Below are 17155 nucleotides of genomic sequence, written 5' to 3'. Positions count from 1 at the left end.
ACCCACTATCATCATCAATAAATAGGTACTGTTAAAGTTGTAACTTTTATAGCCCATCATATACTTAATATCATTTGGCAAAAGCTTATTTTCAGTCGGATTGTTAGTCATTCATAGCCACAAAAACCCAACAAACAGCACACAAAAATAATAAGGTAATATTTTTAAAGTATTTTATGGTTGGTCTTTTACGAGAGAACAGAATCATTCAGATTCTGTGCAGTTTAAAATGTCATTCATCAATCCCCGTAATCCGCGAATCCGACGTTAGTTCGTAGACATCATTCACCATTCGGTCAGTCAACCGATAACGCGCGAAAGTTGCACACGTTTGTATTTCGTAGTTCAAATTAATTACGAAATAAAATCGGTTTTGTGCAACATTTCATTTAAAATTAATAAGTAACAAAGTTTTACACAAAATTGATTGGTTATTGAATTTATTGTGTGACTAGTCGTTAATAGATTCTTATTTAAATAATTTAATTTTGTGTTTGTTAAACAATAACTTTTGGCGTTTCGAAATTTGAATTGCGCATTCGTTGATTGTATTGTGTTTTACATTTATTTGGAAAAATGAGTCTTAGCCGATTGTGTCGTGTTGTGAGGTGTGATTTGGTGAAAGTACAGTCATCTAGTGCGTTGGTTTCGAAACTTTGGGGACCTTGTGCTTCGAGGGAAGTGAGCACATGCAGCACGCAACGAGCAAGCGTTGCACAACACAGTTCAAAGCCAGATTGGAACAGAGCGGTTAGTGAGGCGGAGAAGATTGTCGGATATCCAACCTCCTTCCTGAGTCTCCGATGGGTTCTGAGCGACGAGATTGCGAATGTAGCGCTGCACCTACGCAAGTTGGTCGGGAGCAACCACCCTTTGCTGAAAACGGCTAAGTACGTTAATAAAATCGTCATTATTCTATCTTTGATACCTAAATAAATTATTTAAATTAAATGTGGAGGGGGTGCACACCTAAATACTTTAGTTTCTATCCACTTAGTTACGTGCTGGGCGTTCTTACAAATCGTTTATGGTAAAGTATGGCACGTTCGCTGCAATACAAATATTGATTCCGTGTGGAAATCGAAACCTCGACCCGAAAACTTGAAAGCCAATCGCTCACAAGACACGCTTTGATTTACGAACCTTACAACACATATTTATCTAGTTTTGATTTAATAATGCAAATACCTAAAATTTTGATGATGTGTTAAATATATTTTTCGCTATCTACAATTATTGGAATGTAAGGGTTTCTAAATAATCATTTAGGTACCAAAGATGGGATAGGCCACCCTTCTAGAGATGTGCTGTAAAAAGCGCTGCGTAGTAGGGGTTACATAGGGTGCGCTTTATAAATGCTGATCGTAACTACCGGGGCAATTTTACTGAAGTGAAAATTCCTAATTTCTTAGTCCGTTCTTTAAAAGATTGGCACGTTTTGACGGTGACCTGCTCATGGCATCTTTGCGAAAAATATATTTTATTAACATTTTGGGGATGGGGATGGGGAGATTTGTTAAGTCTACCTTATAGGAAATAAATGTTTGTAATTGTTTAATGTTTACATTACCCACTTTCAATTGTCTGCAACTTCAAAAGTTTAGTCACATAACTAGTTATTTTTTGAAAGTAAAATAAGTTTCTACAAATAAACTCATTTGCGAAGATTCGGACGGTCAAATAGTTTTTACAAACGACACTTAACGAAAGATAATGTCTTGTAATAACATTTACTGAATGCAAATTGATAATTTTGCGTTTTATTACCGTCTATAAAGAAATCATAGACAACTGTATGGGTGCTACTGCATCCTAATAAAAACAAATGGCAGTCGAAAGTATTACATTCAGACTTTTCATTGATGCTTTCTTTAAACGAAAATGTTGACGTAGAGAGTGATTGGGCCCGCAGCTGCGGACTGCCTTGCGGATTACAAGGGCTCTGGTTCGAAAAACAAGAGTAGGAACCGGGTGGTATTTAGTTAGTAAGAAGCTGACATTCCCTCTCGCCTCGAGTGGGAGAAGTTATTGGATGATTTTCTCCCCTTAAAAAAGGGTAGAGATTGGGCAAGCGGTTACTGTGTCACGTGTTGTGGGGTCGTTGAGTTTACAATACGATGTGTATAAATTTAAAAGAGTATCTAACTAAAATAGAATACCTAGCATTGCCTAAATGTTCATAATTATTGATCGATTGTTAACTGGAGTGCTAAATTATTATGAACTAGCTTTTGCCCGCGACTTCGTTCGCGTGGAATAGTGACTTCCGGCAAATTTTTGGTTTTAACCACATAGTTCCCGATCTCGCGGGATCTCTTCAAAAATGAGATGTGGAAGATATTCCAGGGAACTCTTCAAAAATCAACATAATGAGCTCTGCGTTTGAATTTAATAGATGTATACTCACTTAGGGCATTGAAAAAATAGTTTAAAAACGGACTAACTTAAAACTAAAGAAAGCTACGAATTACGAATTTATAACAATTAAAAAGAAACTATATTACAACCTATCCTCTATGCTATAATAACCAAGCTTAAACTAAATAATTTAAAAGAAACGACTTAAATCTAATCTAATTAATTTATAAATTAGACTTACAATTTTATTAAAAAAACTAACTACAGTAACTACTAATAGGTAATCGATAAAGACAACTTGGATTATTTATTTATACTCCGTTCGGGCATTTTCTTTGTACTAAAAGTTTAATTATATTGATATTATTTTTTTCATACCTTTTTACTATTTATTTACTTTTTTTCGATGAATTAAAACAATAACATGAACCGAAGTCGTGTAACGATCGACATAGAATTATCTATACTCCGTTAGAGCATTTTCTTTGTACTAAATGTTTTATTATATTGATATTATTTTTTTCATACCTTTTTACTATTTATATACTTTTTTTCGATAAATTAAAACAATAACATGAACCGAAGTCGTGTAACGATCGACATAGAATTATTTATAAATAATTTATTTTTTATTTTTATTTTTTGATTTTTGAAATAAAAATATATCTATGTCCTTTCTAAGGTTCTAAACTATATCTGTACCAAATTTCAACCAAATCCGTCAAATAGTTGCGGAGATTAATGGTATAAGCATAGAATGTTCGACGTGATTCTTTAATTTGACATAACTTTTTTATTTATGAACCGATTGACATGAAACAAACACTAAATGTAAATTTAAGCATCCCACAATATATTCGTGAAAACCGCATCCAACTCGGATCAGCCGTTTCTGAGATTAGCGCGCACAGACGATACAGACAAACAGACAAACAGACAAAAAAAAAGTTAATTACATTTTTGGGTTCGACATCGACATAACAATAACCCCTGCTATTTTTTTTATTTTTATTTTCAATGTACAGACAGCACTTTTCTACGATTTTATTATATGTATAGATTATGCATTACTTATAAAATCATTCCTGAAACCTGTCAGAAAGATTTTATCTGATTCAATAAAATAGGTTGTGATTTTGTCCTGTGTCGTGGTTGTAAGTTCACATACATATCACACCCAGTCCCTACACAACAACAACAACAACAATTTGTGGATCACACGAAGAGTTGCCTGGCAGCCGGTTGCTCAGTCACCGCGTCAATCGTGCGATCATTGTTTAAAAGCAGATTTTGTTCTGCATTATTTTGTTAACAAAAGATTATCATCTACTTTACTTTTTTTCTGCCATTAAGCTTTCATATGCAGATTGCAATGTGCAATTATGTCGTGTTCAGAGACAACCGTTTACAAAACAATTTTTTGGTTACGTCGTCGGTAACCTAAATGATAATGTGCATTTACATAATATGCAACATGCATGTTGTTACGACGAGATTATTGCTGTATAGGTACTTATCTTAAATGACAAATATAATAACTATGTTTTTTTCATAATAGTACATCTCTTCAATAAAGGCTTATTCTTGTGTACCAACTATATGTTTAGAAATAGTAGTAGTAACTCATTGTGTATAAAATTGTTACATTTCGATATGTATGTACAATATACGGAACTAGAAACTACGCTCATACAAACAGCAAGTACCTACCCAGTTAATCCTTACGTCGTAGGTTGAACGCGCAATCGACTATCTGTATATTTAGTACGAAATTGCTTTACGTTTAAAGTAATCGAAACGAGAGCACGTTCGGCGCTCTGATTGGCTGGGTCGAATAAACCAACCAATCAGAGCGCCGAACGCGCACTCGTTTCGTTTTTGTTCACCGTAATACAAACTCGTACTAAGGGTACTGATATTCTAGGCTGCTATTCTGCACCTGATGTGCGAGAAAGCGAATAGAAGGAAAAGTACTTACACGATTGATTGATTCGTTTTCTCATAACAAAGAAAATTAAAAGAAGAAATAAACATTTTAATGCCCTGGAGGCCTGGTATAACAATATGAAAATATATCATGCAAGTTACCTTTGCATTAGGTAATATCGCGTGCGGAGATTACTAACTTCCTATCGATCAGCGAACGATGTGCAATGTGCATTGCTTGTATTGCGATTCTTGCTCATCATCACTAATTTAAACGCTTACGATATAAACAATTAGTATTGCTAACATATCACATCAGTTTATGTTATAAGCCCCATGTAATAAGGTGTGAGCCTATTGTCATACATTGTTCACAATTACAAACTCTGTGCTATTAACTCAATATTACTTTGCCCGAGCCGGGAATCGAACCCCAGAACTCTTGTCCGGCAGTCGCACTTGCAACCACTCGACCAACGAGGTAGTGTTATTAAACTGTATACCTAATTCAACCCTCAAGGAGTATCCATTAAGGTATTAAGGTAGCCATTAAGGTAGCCATTAAGGTAGCCATTAAGGTAGTCACCACTCACTCAGTATAGGTCTCCTCTACTTAATCCAAATAACACCCAGATCAGCCGGTTATAGAACGATGAAAATTGTATTTTATTAAAGACATTTAACACTCCCTTCTTTTCCAGGAATCTGATCTACAATGGAAAGAACAACATGCAAGCCTGGGGTCTCATCGTGCTGCTGGTGTCGAAGGCAGCTGGACATAGTCCTGAGATACCAGATATGGAACAGGACAAAGCCGCTGGAGTCCTGCACAGGTGAGATTGAGCAAATGCTTGTGGATATCTAGCATATACCAGTCTTTCGACTCAACAATACTTAAAGGTTCGATCGAATTCTAGAGAATATCTATTATGACATTAGACCTGGCTGCATCAATTAGGGGCGTGCTTTGACTGGGGTTTCGTGGCAGATACTACCTAATAGGTTTTAATGGTAACAACTGGAATGGTTTTAGTGAGATAAAATCACCACGCTCCTTAGTCGTTCCTCCAAAAAGCTGAGCATTTTTTGAAGGTTTCCCTCAGTCAGTCTTTGATTACAAAAGGTTCGACAAATCACAGCTGCACAAGCGAATACAGATGAAAGATGCCACTCCGCCACATTAATTGTTTGTTTTTTACCGCACTGGAGTTTGGGGAAGTACTAAAATATAAGCAACAGTAGGCAGCTAACCCAGGTGGCCATATTTTAGCGACACTGTCGGTGCATTCCGGTTTGAAGGTCATTCATAGAAACCGGATTGAATTTGTAGCATAACAAAATCAAACATAGTCTTTATTATTTTTGGGAACTGTAGGTAGTGGTGGACATTAGAGCAAACCGGCTTTCGATATTCGTTTTCAGTGTTAATCTTATACATAGCTGATAACACTAAGTTCCAGAATCGGCACTGAGTATTGAGAAACTCCAAAAATCTATGACTGAATAATTAAAATAATTCAGTAGAATTACTCTGAACATAAAACTCTCTTCTAGAATAGAGAAGGAGAAACTGAAGGAAGTCCTACTCAACTTTACTGACACAATTCTTTAATTAATAAATCATTCTAATAAGTTACCAATACCAGTTTACTCAAAAATATGATAATTCAACCGAAGTGAAACATGATTTATCGGTAGATTTACATAACATCTCTTTACATAATTCCGAAGTGATTCCATTTTACTCCATAAAAAGTATATTTCTGTGTTACGAGGTCCATAATGTTTCGTCATCGTCGTAATACTTAAACCACACAATCTACTTTCAATCTTAAACCTGTTGGAAAGGAGTTTAAATTTGAGTGCACCGTCTGCATCACTGCATCATTAGGTTGCACCAGCGACTTCTGAGTTCGAGATTGAGATTTATCGCTAGTAATACTGTATAGGACATACAGTATTACTATACAATATGGAACCACAGAAATATTAAAAACAGTATTATCTATATCTATGCTTGTACCAAATAGGGCGAGCCATTTGCACATCGAAATTTTGGACTCCACAAATTCAGACTCTATTATCTTTCGGAGCTGCAGACAAGCAAGGGTTTTTTTGACGGTGGAAAATCATCTTGGGCGAGACGAGAGGGAGTGTCAGACTCTTACTGACTAAAAACTACTCCGTTCTCTCACCCAGGGCTGGAGGAGTTAATTGATGTTTTTTTCCCGTAAAAAAGGACTCCGTTCCATTACTGAGCGGAAGTCATAATTTTCTTTTTTAATATGATGTGTACGGACACATCAGACCAAAGACGAATAATGTCATGATCAGAGTAGCAGAGACAGACCTTTTACCTAATTTGAGTAAAATATACAAAAAGTTCATGTCTTTTAAACGACCTTCACTTTTATTAACCAGTATATGTATAAGTATAAAACATATAATAATACAATTTGTATCTTGTTGCACTAGCAAATTACCGAAAGGGCAATGGCCAGCCCAAGGTCTGAGAGAGAAAACTTCCTCATTCATCACAAGGATCCATAAATAAGGCTTCCTGTTGATACTACAGACATTTATGCTGCTCAATGATAAATATTGTATGGTTAATTGATTTTTGTACTTACTATGTGGTCAGATAAAGTGTGAATTCTTTGAATTATTGTTTTCCTTAGTTAAAAATGTTTTAGGAAGGACAAATACCTAGAGCCGTTTTTGGAGTCATGATTTATGAGACTGAACTGGCTTCTGCATGCAGCTTCGCCCAGGTTTCTGTGCGTTTTGTATCACCTATGTCAGCTGTCTGTATACCAAATTTCATCAAAATGTGTTCAGTAGCTTCAGAGTGATTTCTGGACAAATATCCAAACAAACAAACTTTCACATTTCTGATATTATAATGTGATAAATAACCGTGAAACAGTTAGTGTTGCTTTATTTAGCTGAGTCCAGTTCCAAGTACCTTTAATTTTTTTTAATTGTTGCGTCAATGCACCTTCTAGTAAAAAATCAAATTATTTCAAGATCCTTTCACCCATTTATACTATTTTAAGCATCAAATACATTTGTGTAAACAACAGTCATAAAACATACACTGATGGCTTACTTTCTACGTGATCATCATGTCGATGTCATTGAAAGGTCGCATTTAACACCTTACTGACTCGTAGCGCATTCGATTCGTATAAATTGTTTATCTATGCACATGTCCACTTGAAAGCCGTTAGTTTAACTTTCTATGTAACTGGCCGGTCACACAGAAAAACAAATTGTAATTTTGAAATTAGAAGGGATTAAGTGAGAGCGTGTGAATTGCGCTGGGAGAATTACTATCATTATCAATTTGTCTTCGAAGATGAATGGACATGTGGACATAGGTTTGTACCTATGTTCAGAAATGGGCTACTGCAAACCCATTAGCTCATAACTGCATGATTAAATAAATTTTGTAAAATATAGACGAGGGACTGTCAGCTGTAAAAGCGAGACGAGGGCGGGAATATCCACTAAGAACAAAAATCCATTCGGGATTCTGGAAAAGATCTCTAGGAAACTGATTCAACTGTATCATTGGTTACTTTAGTACTCTTTGTTATTCGGTTTAGTTTGTAAGGGATCTTTTATTGGCCCTTAACACATTGAACGCCGTGGTAGTCACCGGTGACCGACGTTAGCAGAGATTTGCCTTCAACAGTTTTCTATTGGCAGTCAAAGACTTGAAAAACCTTTAAATGTCCCGTCTTCGCCTTCAGAAAGTAACATCTTAAATGTAAATGTCCCCTGTTCCACAGCCAACGAGCTCTAGCCGAAGTGACAGAGATGATTCGGACCTCTCACCTGGTGCACAAGGGTCTGGTGAACATGAACTCCCGCCAGCCAATAGCCGCTGAGCCTGATGACATGATGTTTGGCAACAAGATTGCTTTGCTGAGCGGGGACTATCTGCTCGCTAACTCCTGTTCTGAACTGGCGAATTTGAGGTGAGTAAGGATATTTGTACTGAGGTTTTATATGAGAAAATTGATGTGAAGTGTTGCTTAACTGCACTTTAAGTTTGCTTTAGACACCTGTATCTATTTATTGATACTTACCTAATAGTAAGTATCGTATAAGTACCTAATCAAGAACGATTGTGATCTCTATTATGTTGGTAACCTTTTGGTGTCGTAGAATCATTAATTTACTTTCTTGTACACAACAAAACTTGGTAGGTACATAAAAACGTTGTTTGTAAACAATAAGAAGACGAGACACAAGACTAATTTCTATTTTATATCTTAACAAAATATTTAAGATAGAATTATATTGATTTTGACAAAAGAAACAAAATATATGTATATTACTTTGTAAGGTGAGAGGTAGCACAAAATATTTCAATAGGTACACACAGAGGGAAGGTAGTCGAGTAGAAAATATATGATAATTGAGAGGAAAGAGGGGCTTCAACGAGCGATCGGAACACGAATAAAATTCATTCAAGGACGTCATTGCATGTTTGCAACGTTATTTTTAGTTTATTATGTAAATCTTAGACATTATTTTTAAATACGATAGACACTGATAACATCTGTGCATTACATTTAGGAAAATTACAAAATAAATAAGTCGGTTATTCGTTCGAATTGTGAGAAATTTCAAGCGAAGGAGAGCCGTGCCAAAGCATGGAACTGAACCCGATTCCCCAACATCCTTAAATTCCTAACCCCAAAAGCTGGCAACGCACTTGGAACGCCTCTAATATTTCGGGTTCGGGGTGTCCATGGGCGGCGCCGATTGCTTATTACTTAGGTTATTATCCGTCTGCTCGTTCACTGGCTTATACCCAAAAAGAAGCATTGTTTTTTTTTTTGCAAAGAGTACTGCACTTCTGCATATTACGGCTTTTAACCTAATACAGTTCGACATTTCCTTTTTGACTATTCTGAGGTCACTGTTTCTTTTGAGGCAGTGATAGGTAAGTAGATAGGGTCTTTTAAAATTTGTAATATAACATACGAAAGTTAAGAAAGCCATGTAGGTACCAGTGCTTTTCTCAATACCTCATATTGTATTTCTAAGGATTTATGTGTCATTGTTTCATGAACACAATTCGTACTTACAGTTTAGAGGTAGCAATCGTGTCGAGTAGTTTCCCAATTTGAGAAAGCAATGGTAAACTATGTATTTTAATGATTTTCCAAATGTTTTACATTTTCTAAAGAAGTTAGATAAGATATAGAATATTAGTGATATAGATATTAATCAAAGATGATTACTCCTTATTTCTTTTAACGCACTATATCTAACTATTATATCTATCTTTATAATATAAACTGCAGTAAGGATGTTCCAGTAACGTACCAGCGATGTTCAATCCGGTCTGAGACGTAACGTAATATTCCACGTTACCCATTACGCAACGCGCTGCGTTAAGTGTGTACTTCTGCTTGTAACAGTGAAAGTTAACGCGCTGTTGTTATTAGTACTCATGTGTTATGTGCATTTAATGAGATAGGGACTCGCCAATTTTTGGAGCTTTCTAGGAAGATTTATCAAGTGTGATGATTAAGTATTTACTTTTCTTGAGTCTATGTTACGATTGGATATGAGCTTCCTTTAGATAACCAGACTGTTATTATACAAAGTACCTTTAATAGAAAATGAAATATAGGCGTTTACAAAATTAAATATTAACGTTCAGAATTGTGTCCATGTCATGGTAGTCCGGAGGTTATAGACGCTCGCTTCTCACGCATGAAGCTGCGGGTTCGAAATTTAGACACCACTAACAAACGGCGAAGAAAAACATCGTGACGAAACCTACGCTTATAATTTCTAATTATAAGTTTGAAATCGCCAACCCGCATTGAGCAAGTGTGCTGATTTATGCCCAAACCTCCGTGAGAGAAGAGGCCTTTGGTCAGCAGTGGTCACTTATATAATAGGCTGTTTGATATGATGTGATGTGATGAACAGAATTAAAAAATAAGGTGATTTAATTTGTACCATCAAGTTAAATGGTGAGTGTAGTAGAATAAAAATACATACATTTGACATTCATACAACAAATTAATCACCTCCAAAAAACTCAATCAACAAAACAACGATAGCATAAACATTAAAAAGCAACTATTTATTAAAATATTAAACAAAAACTATTCAATTACTACGCATAAAAAATCAATCAAAAACACAAAATTACGACATTATCTCTCTGCCTAATAGAATTAATGAGTTGGTAACACTATAAATTCTATGGTCATAGGTTACGATGATAGTAACCTATTGACCTACCTGCGCCTACGCAACATCTTTTGACATAAGATGGCGAGCGGCCGTTTAAAAAGAGCCATTGTTAGTTGCACGCAATATGGCGACTTAATGGCGATAATTTCGCATGTTAAAAATGTGGTTATTATGAAGATGAAGCTCGTGGCTTTGTAGTAACTAATTTATTTCTATACATTTTGTATGACCTTTTCATTTAACTAACGTTGTGAGCGGATTTTGAAAACTAAATTCAGTCTGGCTTGTCAAATCCGGGCACACTTTATGGTGGGTCACCGTTATCGAAATGGTTAAGGAGGTCTATATGTATATTATATTCCATATAATATACATATAGACCAGGCACGGTTGGCGTGGTGGCTGCCGCGCAACGTGTAGCGGCTTCGATTCTCGCACGGAGCAACTCTTTGTGTGATCCATAAATTGTTGTTTCGGGTCTGGGTGTCATGTGTATGTGAACTTGTATGTTTGGATACCTTATTCTGATTTGAAGTTATTAAGTCACGAATATTTTCTATTGACTATGTCACTTTATACACTACTTGCGAATTCGATTTCTACAAACAAGAAATTGCACTCTGCAATGAACCGATAAGTAGGTACTTTTACTTACCTACATATTCTCGCTAATTGACCTCCAGACCTGCGTAGCTACTGTATTTTTATTCTAGACTTTAAATTTTCACTGTTGAACTAAAAACCTAGATGCTTTCATGTCATATCAGCTACTCAACTACTTAGACTATAAAGTACTTACCACGTTAATGTTCGACAGTGCTCAACTACTTTCAAGTCATGATCGGAGCTCATAATCTTGAGTAGCATAAACGACGACCAATGTTGTGCATGCTACAGTAAAGTTTCGTATACTATTGTTGTGTTAGCACATTATTTTAGCAGGTTTTCAATAACTTTACAGAAATCAAGAGCTGGTAGAGCTGATGTCATCAGCAGTGCGAGATCTGGCTGAAGCAGAGTTCCTCGGTGAGAGGGACGAGCAGAACAATCCTCTACCTTCCAGACCACTACCAAAAGACCAGATTGAAGAAGCTTCAGGTAATTTCGTGTTTTTAAAGTATATTGTATTTTATTATTCTATTGTGTTAATTTTGGTTTTCAGACATTGAAATTGCTCTCTTATACATATTTACTGCCCGAGAGTTGAGATCTTTTTACTAACTGGCGTTTGTTAATTGACTATATGTTTGTGTAGTTAGGAAGGCGTATGCACTTCCTGTATTAAAATGGTTACCAATGGAAACGCACCGAGAAGTTTTCCACCAAGTAAAGAGAAATTAAAGTATAAAGAAATACAAAGACGTAATACTCTATGTTCTAAAGTTCTTAACAATTTATCCATATTAAATATTGGTGCTAAAACAGGTTCTAGGAATGTGGGTTAACTAAGTAATTACCTCCACTTCAAATTTACTTAAGCGAGAACAAATTTAGGCGTTATTTACATGCATACTAACGACACGGATGATCACATTGTAGACAGAGCCTTCGTGTTAAATTATTTTAATGAGGTTTTATTATTAACTCATTGACTTGACTGGAAATCGATAAACCCATACTTGTACTAAGTTATAAGAATTAATTCTGTCGTTTCGTTAGTACTATTTCATGGTCGAACCGCTTAGCTAATGGTGATGAAAGATTCGGAGATAGTTTGCAGACCATGGAAGCATTAGTTAAGTTTAAAACCATTTATTAAGCGAAATCAACAATTTGATTAGTAACTGATCACCTTTCGTAAGTTAACTACGTATTTCACATATAAAAATGTAGTTGGATTTTAGGCTACCAGGCTACATTTTGTTCTAAAAACCTTTTTCTTCAACCCATCATTGGCGTTCTATACACTAGATCACTCTATAAACTCTTTAAAACAAAAGCTAGTCCAATGACCGATGTTCAAAAACAAATCAGGTTCACAATACATTGGAAATCAGCGCATTCCGATCTACAAGTGCTACATTATAGTACATGAGGCGAGCATTAGTATTCACTGCGCGGAGTGCCGCAAGGAACTATGCTGCGCCCTCCATTTATACGTGACTGTGACAGACAATGGGGACAAATGTGCTTCTTTGACGAATTAATATTTGTTTAGCGCTTTCGGTTTTGTTCGGTTTGTTCCGTGTTGACGTCAGTTTGTGGGTTGAACAAGGTATATGGTAGAGATACTCAGATATAGCTAGCAGAATCGGGATTTACTATTAGAAAATGTTTGAAATTATCATTTGCAGGCTTCTGTTTGTTTATACTGATCACATTTGAGGAAATAATTGCTTATATGTTTATCTTAATACGACCATTGCTATTAGCTCGTAAAACATATTTATGAGGTGTTAAATAGATAATTATTAGTAGTACTTAATGTTGCATTTGCATAAACCTGTTCCATAGGATTAGGTTTCAGAGTTAATTCTGTTTTCTCTGTCTCAAATAGCATTCATTTTCCGATTACCTTCCAATGTCAGATAAGGTTTCCACACAATTGCTTGAGGTCATGCGTTTGATGTAGTAGCTTGTGGAAAGCAAGTTGAAACGGAATCTCATTACTTCATCCTAGTTTACGAAGTCGAAAGGTGGCAAAGTAAAATAACTTTCTTTGTACATTTTGATTTCTTCGGAACCCATTCGTAATCTTTGACTTGGAGTTTTTATATTGATCAAGTATTTATCAGTGATAAACGACCAAATAAATAGATAATCTAAGACGAAATAATTATTGTATCTATTTGAAAGAGTAGAGGTTAATTATTTGCTTATCACTATAAAGAAATTTATTATAACTTTCGTGAGACATGCTTATTACGTTATCGGCTTACTCACTTATTGCTATTCTCTAGTAGTAGAGCAATATCAACTTCGAGCATGGCTTGAAACTAGTCGAGTTCCACGCCAAACAGTTACATGAGTAAGCCCATAACATAATAATTAGAATAAAGAACATTCTCATCAGCTTTAATAATAATAATTACAGAATGGGATATCATAACGGACCCTCTACCAATGGGTGGAGTGATCGGTTGTGCTGGTCGCGAGTGGGCTGCTCGACACGTGTTGGCTGCCGGAGCACTGCTGGGCAAGAGTTGCTCGGCTGCATTGAAGCTGGCTGGACACAAGCCTCAGTTGCAGACACAGGTGAGAAATATGTCACTTATCGTTGAAAAGTGATACATGTACCTCCCCCTAAACCTTATTTTAAAATATTTGAGTGTTTAATGCTTCTTTGTCTGTCTTTCTTTTCTCTTCTTAGAGAAGTTCTCTAAGAAAAAGCTTACTTATCGCCTTACTCAGAGCCATTTAATGATTACTTAACCCAGTCTTTAGTAATTGTTTTCGATACAAAATTGCATAGTTTAAGTAGGTAATTATTTATTAAACGTCTCTGAGTGCGGCAGTTAGTCTTCTCGTACCTACGTCAGTTAGGCCTTTTTGGCTATTTGTTTGTGAAAAATCCGATCGGTTTCCAGGGCTACCTCTTCGGCTGTCACCTTGCCCTAGCATGGCAGGCGTTCCTCGACCTTGAGGCGTTCACAGGGCCTGAGCCAGCGAGCTTCTCCCTGGTGGGGGCACCCTTGGCCTTCACGTTAGAAGCTCGACCTGAACTCTACGAGTACATCGAGGCTGGCAAGAAGAGCGTGCAAGATGTTGATTACCATGCTGTAAGTGGATTTAAACTAATAATTAGTGCTGCCTGGACTTAAATATATGATTACTTATGGTCAAGTTACTTTATTTTTAAGACACATCCAATAAACTATGGAAGGTACCTTTGTGTTAAAGATTATTTTTTGTCATTTGATAGCTTTTTGTTCTTAAAATAAACATTGCCCCATATTAGTATTTTCTTCTCTGTCATGGATGCGTTTACAAACATACAAGTTCACATACATGACACCCCGACTCAAAACAACAATTTGTGGATTGTTTCGTGCGGGAATCGAACCTGCTACACGTTGCACGGCAGCCGGTTGCCCAGCCATCACACTTCACACCATTTTTCATTTAAGTTTAATTCAATAATTTTCGGACATACATCAAAAATTAACAACCTTTCATCATCCCAATCACTAATCAACCCCTTTCTCCTTAGCTATACAAGGCGGTATTAGCAGGCGACGGTCTAGAGCAGACGAAGCGTCTCCAGCGCGAGCACATCGCGCGCGCCGTGCACGTGCTGGACAGCTTCCCCGACTGCGACGCCAGGACCGCGCTCGCCAACATCATCGTCGCCATGCACCATGACCATCTATAACAGTAACAGCTACGTCATTTTGTAACATTCGTATTGTAGTGTAACACATGTCTTATTGTAACATTCGTATTATATTGTAACACATGTCATTTTGTAACATTCATGTCGTATTGTAACATTCATACTGGAGCAGACGAAGCGTCTCCAGCGCGAACACATCGCGCGCGCCGTGCACGTGCTGGACAGCTTCCCAGACTGTGACGCCAGGACCGCGCTCGCCAACATCATCGTCGCCATGCACCACGACCATCTATAACAGTAACAGCTACGTCGTTTTGTAACATTCGTATTGTAGTGTAACATTCATGTCGTATTGTAACATTCATGTCGTATTGTAACGCATGTTATATTGTAACATTCATGTCGTATTGTAACATTCATGTCGTATTGTAACATTCATATTATATTGTAACATTCATGTCGTAGTGTAACATTCATATCGTATTGTAACATTCATGTCGTATTGTAACATTCATGTCATATTGTAACTTTCATACATGCCATTTTTTATCGTTCGTGTAATCGTGTCTCGCCGACATCATTGTCGCTGTAAGCCAGATCCACCTGTAAAAGCTACGTAATCTTGTAACATTCATGTTATGTCATCATGTTCGTAGAGGTTGCTGTGTAACATTCGTTTTATCTTGTAACATTCATAGATGTCACCTTACTTATTTGACATTTGTAGCATCCATGCATTATAATGCTCTGTTTTAATATGTCATTGAGCTCGATCTCCAGCTCTGCCAACTGCTATTCATCATCAGCCACATTCAACTTGTAAGTTCATTCATAACATTCATTCATGTAATTTTGTAAAATTCATGATACATATTATTTTGTAACATTATAATCATGTGATGTAAACAGTAAAACATATGTGATCACGTAACATTAATATGTTTTACAAATCCAAGAAAGTGCATAATATTAATTTAACTAAGAATAATTGATATATTATGTATTTTGATTATTTTTTATAATAATTATAAGCATTATCTTTCTGGCAAAATACTACTAGAAAAAAATCTAGCATGTAGGTAATAAAAAGGGAGCCTAAATTTAATAGGCAATTAAATAACACTGCATGTACCTGAGGTCTATTTTTTAAATTGTTTAGTAAAATTACAAGTAAGCAGATGTTCAAGAAAAGAGTTACCAAAATCATGTGACTACTCAAAATATACAAAGAAAATAAAAACGAAATGTATTTATTTCTAAGAAAATTATTCATTAAGGAAAAAATATTATGACAAGGTATATATAATGCTCAAATTATGTCTTTAGTCAATAAGTGTTTAATGTGGAATACGCAAATGCAATCTTATATTATATGCTGAAAACTGAAGATATTTTGTCGTTTGGGTATTCGACGGTAAGCAAGAGTTTTGTACTTTTAGAATAACTATGTATATCTTTAATACTCTTGTATTTTTATAATATTTTTCACTTTAGATGTTAAGTAAGAAATTAATTAAATTGTACAATTTTATAAGAGGAATCTTAAAAGTTTTTTATTTCACCCCATCTAGCGTCGTATAACCGAACTAAATAACGTAGTAGGACTCCTAATATTCAACAGAGATGGAACTATACAAAATTAATTTGGAGTATTATTTTCTAACAATGTATTTTAATTAGAAATAAAGAAAATTACGCATCGATAAAATCCAAAAATCTTTTTAGACGATACATTATTAGTGAGTTTCCATGTTCAGTTAGGAACATCGCGATCCGCGATGCCACACTACTTTTACTGATTCGTTGAACTTTGTGTCACTAGATGGCGTAACTAGTTGTATTTAACTGTCGGTGTTACATTTTTGATAGAAGAGTAGTTGTGGACTTTTATTTTACGAAATCTATTTGAAAATTTTAGTATTTAGAGAAGAAGTAGTAAATATGTTAGGTTCGTAGTTTGTTTGGGGTATCGAGACAAGAAAATAAAAACCAGAAACATTTTTTTAAATTAATTGTATTAATAAATAATGGTAGTTCTATTTACATGACACATTCGATTACTCTTTTGTTTTGGCAGAAGACAATAAAAATATTGTTACACAATAAGTTCGCCTAACACAAAATGGCGGGCGCAATAGCCACAACCTTCTTACAACGACATTGGTAATAAACCCATTCCCACATCATAAGAATAACATAATAAAAAAAAAAACACATTTTTGGTTACAATCTGACAATACTGGTCGTTTTTGGTTTTGAAAAGATTTTCGCGTCTGGCAACAAATTTGCTTCAAACGTCAAACATGTCAGTCACACTGATAGACAGACAGACATACAAGCATTCACTCGCGAGTTAATGTATATCACAGG

At 35.7% G+C, this 17155-nt stretch overlaps 1 protein-coding gene across 1 annotated transcript; it reads left to right on the top strand.

Moving 5' to 3' along the window:
• The first annotated feature begins 291 nt into the window (after positions 1–291).
• Positions 292–16319, top strand: LOC118261903 (all trans-polyprenyl-diphosphate synthase PDSS2). Its single transcript, XM_050701501.1, has 7 exons — positions 292–890; positions 4986–5117; positions 8079–8267; positions 11474–11610; positions 13547–13707; positions 14040–14231; positions 14663–16319. Exons 1-7 carry the CDS (start codon positions 577–579, stop codon positions 14822–14824), a joined length of 1287 nt encoding a protein of 428 aa, XP_050557458.1. The 5' UTR covers positions 292–576; the 3' UTR covers positions 14825–16319.
• The last annotated feature ends 836 nt before the right edge of the window (positions 16320–17155 follow it).

Source organism: Spodoptera frugiperda, chromosome 20 (assembly GCF_023101765.2).
Source record: "Spodoptera frugiperda isolate SF20-4 chromosome 20, AGI-APGP_CSIRO_Sfru_2.0, whole genome shotgun sequence".
Classification (NCBI taxonomy): Eukaryota; Metazoa; Arthropoda; class Insecta; order Lepidoptera; family Noctuidae; genus Spodoptera; species Spodoptera frugiperda.
Note: the sequence above shows the minus strand (reverse complement) of the source record. Positions and strands in the feature narration are given on the sequence as shown.

Coding starts and splice junctions, on each gene's coding strand:
- LOC118261903 (XM_050701501.1), top strand. CDS start 577: ATGAGTCTTAGCCGATTGTGTCGTGTTGTGAGGTGTGATTTGGTGAAA. Junction 8,268..11,473: donor TCTGAACTGGCGAATTTGAG/GTGAGTAAGGAT, acceptor ATAACTTTACAG/AAATCAAGAGCTGGTAGAGC. Junction 14,232..14,662: donor AAGATGTTGATTACCATGCT/GTAAGTGGATTT, acceptor CTTTCTCCTTAG/CTATACAAGGCGGTATTAGC.